This window comes from Alosa pseudoharengus, unplaced genomic scaffold (genome assembly GCF_046254945.1).
Source record: "Alosa pseudoharengus isolate Yale_2024_CS ecotype anadromous, Long Island Sound unplaced genomic scaffold, YU_APseudo_1.1 YU_APseudo_1.1_scf_7, whole genome shotgun sequence".
In the NCBI taxonomy this organism is placed as follows: Eukaryota; Metazoa; Chordata; class Actinopteri; order Clupeiformes; family Clupeidae; genus Alosa; species Alosa pseudoharengus.
Window position 1 is genome coordinate 36,780,717 of NW_027468859.1, and position 7,500 is coordinate 36,788,216.

General features: G+C 46.1%; 1 protein-coding gene across 1 annotated transcript in view; it reads right to left on the reverse strand.

Moving 5' to 3' along the window:
* myb (v-myb avian myeloblastosis viral oncogene homolog) overlaps window positions 1-7,500 on the reverse strand; it is a 17,143-nt gene that overhangs the window by 282 nt on the left and 9,361 nt on the right. Inside the window, exons 9-15 of the mRNA XM_076271761.1 lie at window positions 5,945-6,109; window positions 4,898-5,031; window positions 4,547-4,640; window positions 3,981-4,103; window positions 3,220-3,315; window positions 2,164-2,268; window positions 1-1,757 (exon numbers count right to left, since the gene is read on the reverse strand). The exon at window positions 1-1,757 is cut by the window's left edge and continues 282 nt beyond it. Of these exons, the coding sequence (XP_076127876.1) occupies window positions 1,647-1,757; window positions 2,164-2,268; window positions 3,220-3,315; window positions 3,981-4,103; window positions 4,547-4,640; window positions 4,898-5,031; window positions 5,945-6,109 (828 nt within the window). The 3' untranslated portion in view covers window positions 1-1,646. The remainder of the gene's footprint in view (window positions 1,758-2,163; window positions 2,269-3,219; window positions 3,316-3,980; window positions 4,104-4,546; window positions 4,641-4,897; window positions 5,032-5,944; window positions 6,110-7,500) is intronic.

The window sequence follows — 7,500 nt, forward strand, 5'->3', positions numbered from 1 at the left end:
AAAGCAGTCATTTTTGTTATGTTTTTTTTAAGTGTTCTTTTTGAAATACCACAAAAGTAATGAGGAGTTTTGAAACCTTTGTCACAAATGCAACACCAAACAGAAGTACAGAAATTATTGTTTTTCAGTTCAAGTGCAGTGGTTTGGTCCCCTCAGTTCTCTCTTATTGCTTGGGAATGTGCTTTGCAGACGAGCCCCTCAGAGCCTAGTCAACCATGGCAAACATAACACGCCATGGTTTTGTTCAGTGAAACAAATGTTCACAGGGTAAACCAAACAAATAATACCACAATCTAGCTTGTATTTTTGTCAACTACTTTTGGAAATATTAACACTTTTACAGGATTGGCTAAATCCCACTGGACAAACCAACAATAGTAATGTTAAGGCTTCAGTGCTACGGTGTTGAAGTATAAAACATATGTACTTAATTCAACACTTTGATTGTCAATATCAGGACATTGGGTGGGGGGAAATGACACTTTAAATCTGTTGTTTGCATATACAAAAGTAAACAAGTAAAAAAACAGTCTATGTTTATCTATGTTTTTTTTTACATTAAACAATAAGATACCTAAGTCACTCATAGACAATATGGAGGATCAGTTGGACACAAGCAGGACCCCCACGGAAGGCCTTCCTATGGCAGCCATGAGATCTGTGGTCCCCACTCACAGAGTTGATTGTAAACCTATAACAAGCACCTGAAGGCCATTTGGAGGTGCGACGCGATGCACGGTAAACTCACATCGGGTCAGTCTGAAATGACAACAGCCACGGTACTGTACGTGTCTGGAAATGCATCTGAATGCTTTTAAGAGTGTGCCAGACGAGTGACACACCTGGGAGCTGGACTTTTGAAAATACATAGGTTCAATGCTCACGTAGCAAACTGCAGAGGATTAAAAAAATTACCAGATTTTTTGGAGGTAAAAAAGAAATAAAAAAGAAATCATGATAATGCTTAAAGGACACATACTCCACACATACACACTGGTGAGAATTCACGCAAACACACACACACACACACACACACACACACACACACACACACACACTTGTATGTGTAGGAGTGACAGTCTAGGAAGCCTGCAGCAGAATACTGGAGTCAAACACTGCTGACGAGACTCTCCATAGATCTTTTCCTCTCCCCTATTTTCCCATTTTTGTCTTTACAAAATAATAAATTACTATGATTGATCTTTATATTAATATTCACATAGTCAGAGCTCGCCTTTAGAAGTATTTGTCCCCAAATATAATACAAAATACAATAATAAAAAAACAAACAGAAACAAACTCAATTACCACAACTCAAACAAGTGACAAGGAAGAAACGCACAAACAGAATCACAAACGTCTTTGGTTGGTTGTCCAACAAGTGTATACAGATTTGAGCCATACGTAAAGGCCTCTCCCAAATTTGTACTGAAAAGAATAGAGTCTTATTAACAGAATTTTTCCAATTGGAGTGTTTCTCAAGTTCACTGGCTTTGTTGTCAAAGGGTGTTGTAATGTCCTTCAACCTGCCCCTCTCTCCAGTCTCTCTCTCTCTCTCTCTCCCTCTCTCTTTCCCTCTCTCCCCCTATCTATCTATCTATCTATCTATCTATTCATCTATCTTTCACCGCCTCTACAGAACAGGCCTACATTACCAGCGTGCGTGTGCTGAAGGAGCTGAGGTGTATGTGTGTGTGCTCCGAGGACAGGAGTTGGTCCTCCACCTTCCCAGACACCACCTGTTCCCACACGCTCAACTGCAGAGACAAACAGAGAGAAACGAGATCACATGAGTTTGTGCACAATGTGGCACATCTTTTACTCCTTGTTGTTTCACAAATAATCTCCCGAATTTATGGTTTAATGGCCTTTTTATGACCCAGAAGAATGAGTGTGTTAGACTGCTGCTATGAGACAGCACAGATTCTCCCATCATGCAGTGCTTCTCCGACAGCAGGTGACACAAGATGTATAGATCTGTCCCAGATATGAGCTAGTTCCCTTTCATACCAAGTGGACATATGATAAATAAATGAGTGTGTGTGTGTGTGTGTGTGTGTGTGTGTGTGTGTGTGTGTGTGTGTGTGTGTGTGTGTGTGTGTGTGTGTGTGTGTGTGAGAGTGTGTGTGTGTGTGTGTGTGTGTGTGTGTGTGGGCTCCTCACCTGCAGTGGGTTGCTCATGTTCTTGCAGGGCAGGTGAAAGGCCTTGTGTCCGTCTTCAGTCTTCCCTGCACCGGGAAGCATCAGCACAGAGCTGGTCAACAGGTCCTGAGACAGGAGAGACAGACAAAGTTAGAGTGAGACAGTGTCAACAGGTCCTGAGACAGACAAAGTTAGAGTGCGACAGTGTCAACAGGTCCTAAGACAGGACAAAGTTAGAGTGAGACAGTGTCAACAGGTCCTAAGACAGGACAAAGTTAGAGTGAGACAGTGTCAACAGGTCCTGAGACAGACAAAGTTAGAGTGCGACAGTGTCAACAGGTCCTAAGACAGGACAAAGTTAGAGTGAGACAGTGTCAACAGGTCCTAAGACAGGACAAAGTTAGAGTGAGACAGTGTCAACAGGTCCTAAGACAGGACAAAGTTAGAGTGAGACAGTGTCAACAGGTCCTAAGACAGGACAAAGTTAGAGTGAGACAGTGTCAACAGGTCCTGAGACAGAAGAGACAGACAGAGACGGAGTGAGACAGTGTCAACAGGTCCTGAGACAGAAGAGACAGACAGAGACGGAGTGAGACAGTGTCAACAGCCTTCAGACAATAGATAGACAGGGGAAGAGAAAGAGGAAGAGGACGAGGGGGCTGATGTAAACAGATAATGGATCAAGAGATGAGAGTGAAGAGAGACCTTGTAGGAGAAGAGAGATATGCAAGAGATGAGAGAGACAGTAACAGCAGATTATTATATGGGAGAGAGAGGGACAGATGTTTTGAGAGAGAGAGAGGGACAGATGTTTTGAGAGAGAGAGAGGGACAGATGTTTTGAGAGAGAGAGAGGGACAGATGTTTTGAGGCAGTCTGTGATAGTGTGAACAGGTCATAAAATGAGGGAGAGGCAGCGTCTTCAGACATCCCACCTCGTTGGTGAAGCACAGAGAGACATGCATAGAGCAGGGACTGAGAGAATGTAAGGATGTACATCCTGTGTGTATGAACCCAGAGGTCACAGTGGGTTGGTCAGAGGGCAGAGGTGAAAGGTGAAAGGTTAAAGGTTACTCACAGGTGTATTGTGGGCTGAGCCACTATGGGGGAAGAGTTGGGCATTCAGCTCAGGTCCCTCCCACTGCATACACGGAGTCTCACAGACAGACTCAATCTGGAACACAAACACACATATGAATGAATTATGAATGAATGAATGAATGAATGGTGACACTTGGATGAAGTTAATTACAGCATCCACCTGTTGCCAATACAAAGCAAAAATAATATAATAATACACTATAGGGTAAACAAAACTTCACCAAACAGTATAGTAAGTATATATACTCTTTTGATCCTGTGAGGGAAATTTGGTCTCTGCATTTATCCCAATCTGTGAATTAGTGAAACACACACAGCACACAGTGTCCACACTAAGCCCGGCGCAGTGAGCTGCCTGCATCAACAGCAGCGCTCGGGGAGCAGAGAGGGGTTAGGTGCCTTGCTCAAGGGCACTTCAGCCATGCCTACTGGTCGGCAACCCTGCGGTTACAGGTCCGAAGTGCTAACCAGTAGGCCACGGCTGCCCTGTATAGAAGGTTCCATCTCTGTGATATATTGCCAACATATCTGATCTGCCACTCTATAATGTCCAGAGTAAAGTATCACGTGAGCCCCATGTGCTGACATATCAGACAGAGAGGACTATCTGAGCAGGACCAATGAGATCAATGATCAGTAATTAAAGTCTGATTGTGTGTTTGCATGTGACCGCACTGGCTGGCTACTTGAACAGAAGCCAGCATGGGGATGAGAAATGGTAAGAGCTGCGTGCACTACCTCCTGTTTGATCTTCTTGAGGGGGGGCAGATCATGCTGGGGCCCCCCAGGAGTGACCTCGCTCTCTATGGGCTCCTGCTTGATGCGGTCCAGCGTTTCCTCCTCCAACGGAGGGCTGTGACTCTGGAGGAGACAGACAAAACAAAAACATGAATAAAACATATCAATATAAAATAAATGGAAAAAAATCTCGTTTTCACAGAGTGCAATGTTTGCTAAGTAACACAGCCAGAGGAGAAAGACACCTCAAGAGAAAACGGAGACCAGCAGCAAATGGCCACCACTTGTGGAGATGTGGAATCAATAATGCAAATAAGAACAAGAAACCATAGTTCCTCTTTTCTCTACTTCCAGTAAATGTTACAAATGAAAAGATAACAGACATGATCCCCTAGTACACTCTCTCACACACACACACACACACACACACACACACACTCACACATACATACACACACACACACACACACACACACACATACATACACACACACACACACACACACACACACATACACACACACACACACACACACACACACATGCACACACACAGATAGCCTCACCATCTTGAGTTGTCTGTATTTGGCGTTGTGTAGGGGGGTGGGAGTTCGAGGAGAGGACTCCATTATGGAGCGCCTGAGGTCAGGAGTCCGGAACCTGAGAGAGAGACAGACAGAGAGAGAGAGAGGGAGGAGAGAGGAAAAAGAGGGGAGGAGAGGAGAAAGGAGAAAGAGTACACCATGAGGAGAGAGAGGGGGAGAGGAAGGGAGGAGAGGGCAAGGGAGAAGAAAGAAAGAAATAAAATAAAGAAAGAAAGAGTTAAGAAATTTTTTTATACGTTACAATGTCACTAACTGCTCACAGAGCTCAGTACAATAAGGTCCTCACAGGAAAAGGCCGTAAAGCTTTCTTACATGTCGTTCTCCTTTTGGCCAGAGAGGGCGTGTTCGCGGTGCAGTGGCGTGGCCAGCAAAGGCTTCTGGGTACAGAGGCCTGGGGGCGTCATGTCGCCGTCAGAACGCTCCGCTCTCCCAGACGCCGTGAAGAACTACACAAAAAAAAGAAAGAAACATTTCAAACATTCACATTTCAACTTTCTGACAGTGAAACATGACTTTTTTTATGGGTAAAAAATGATTGGCAGGAAGTCGGCTACATCTCTAGTGTTGCACACAAACAGATGAGGTCAGATGAGATATGAATTTAAAGAAAGGTCAGCAGGCAGAGAGTAGAACCAGTAGTGAATGGACCAAGGGTCGGGTGAGGGTGACACTAACAGGGTGACTCTACTGCGGGGTTTCCTGGTCAGGGTGACTCAACCTCAGTGAAAATGGAGGCAAAGAGTGTTCAAAGAGTTCAAAATGAATCACAGACGAGAAGAGAGAGGTGCATCATGGGTAATGAGAGAATCAGAGAGGGCTGTTGGGGTTGTGGTGATAATTTTTCCAGACAAGATGCTACATACAAAATCATTTCAATGTCTAAATGTTTGATTAGTGTTATTAGGATGGGTGGTTGATTAGTTTTGCCTAAAAGGGAAGCTAAAAGTGATCCACTATGAGGGCTGATTCTAGGCTGCTTAGCTACCTGAGAGGGCGAAAAGGGCAGGATTTTGATGGAGGGACGCTTTGGGGTGGAGCAAACAAAGCCAGCCAATGAAAAGAGGCCGCTGTCGCCGCTCTGGGCGGAAAAGGTGACAGCCTTTGAGACCTGATTGGCTGACACACTGTCCGTTTGGGATAAGCTCCTATCAGAGAGCTTAGTTGCACTGAGGTCACGCCAGGGGGAGAGGGCCTGAGGGAAACGATGGCCGTGGGTCAACATCTGAGCATGTCCATGTGTGTGTGTGTGTGTGTGTGTACACAAATATGTTATTTCACATATGTCAGTTTCTGTGCATGCAGTACATAATGTATGGACATCTGTAATATTCTATAGTGTGTAACAGCGGCTCCACTCACCGAGTCGATCTCCTCGATGAACCCAGGCAGGTTGTCATTGCCGTGGGAGACAGAGCTGGACGCACTCTCCTCAGGGAGACAGCTATGGTCAAGGTGAGGGGCTGGGACGGACACGCCCAGGGAGCCGTCAATCAAGGAGCTGCGACTCCACCCAAAATTGGGCATCTGCGAATCAGACAGAGCGAGATGGAGAGAGAGAGAGAAAGAGAGGGGGAGAGAGAAAGAGAGAGAGAGGGAGTGGGAGAGACAGCAGGAAAGAGTAGGAGGAGAATAAAAACATAAACAGAGAGAGCAGGCGTTTAGAGTGTGTGCTTGTGTTTGTGTGAATAGTGTGGTTGTGGTTGTGTGTGATGTGAATGTTAATCTTTAATGTAGCAGTATCAAAACATAACAAAAGCACTCTACTAAGCGATAAGAGTGAGAGAGAGAAGGACAACGAGATAGATAGAGTGAGAGAGAGAAAGACAACAAGAGTGAGAGAAACAAGCAGGAGCAGAAGAGGGAGAAAAGAAGTGATAGAGAGAGTGAGACAGGGAAAGAGTGAAAGAGAGAGGGATCAGGGTGATGACTGATGGGAGGTGAAGAGAAGTGGAGGTGATGGATAATGGAGAGTAAGGAGGTGAAGAGAAGTGGAGGTGATGGATAATGGAGAGTGAGGAGGTGTAGAGCAAGTGGTGGAAGACGCGCGTCATTGACGTGTGGTCCCAAGTGTTGGGAAGCCCAGGAAACCCCCCCACACACACACACACTGATGATGCAATCGGGGGAGCATGGCACGGCCTTAAGAGAAACACAGTGCGCTTGGATGGATGAAAAGAGTGTAAAGTGAGTGAGTGAATGTAGGAGGGTGATGAGTGATGAAAAAGCATGTAAAGGAGTGAGTGAGTGAGTGAGTGAGTGAGTGAGGGAGTGCAAAAGCGTGTAAGGGAGTGAGTGAGTGAGTGAGTGAGTGAGGGAGTGAGTGAGTGAGTGAGTGAGTGAGTGAGTGAGGGAGTGCAAAAGCGTGTAAGGGAGTGAGTGAGTGAGTGAGTGAGTGAGGGAGTGAGTGAGTGAGTGAGTGAGTGAGTGAGTGAGTGAGTGAGTGAGTGAGTGAGGGAGTGAGTGAGTGAGTGAGTGAGTGAGTGAGTGAGGGAGTGCAAAAGCGTGTAAGGGAGTGAGGGAGTGAGGGAGTGCAAAAGCGTGTAAGGGAGTGCGGCGTGGCGTGCGGGCGAGCGTGCGGGCGAGCGTGCGGGCGAGAGGAAAGGGAACTGGAGCGCCAGGATGGGTGGTGTGTGCAGCGCTGCGCTGCGTTGCATAAGGCCCAAACAGCTCTGTGGTGAGATAAGGCTGGCCTTGCATCAGAGCTGCAGTTGGTCTGCGAAATAAACCCCCCCAGATGCTTCCTACAATTACACACACTCCCCACACAGGCCTGGCACAAAGTGCAATACAGTGTGTGTGTCTGTGTGTGTGTGTGTGCATTATATGCAGTAGCTCAGTTTATATTCTTACAAAGCTGAGGGACACCCAACCACCACCACCATGAATAGCACACACACACACACATGCAGGCACAC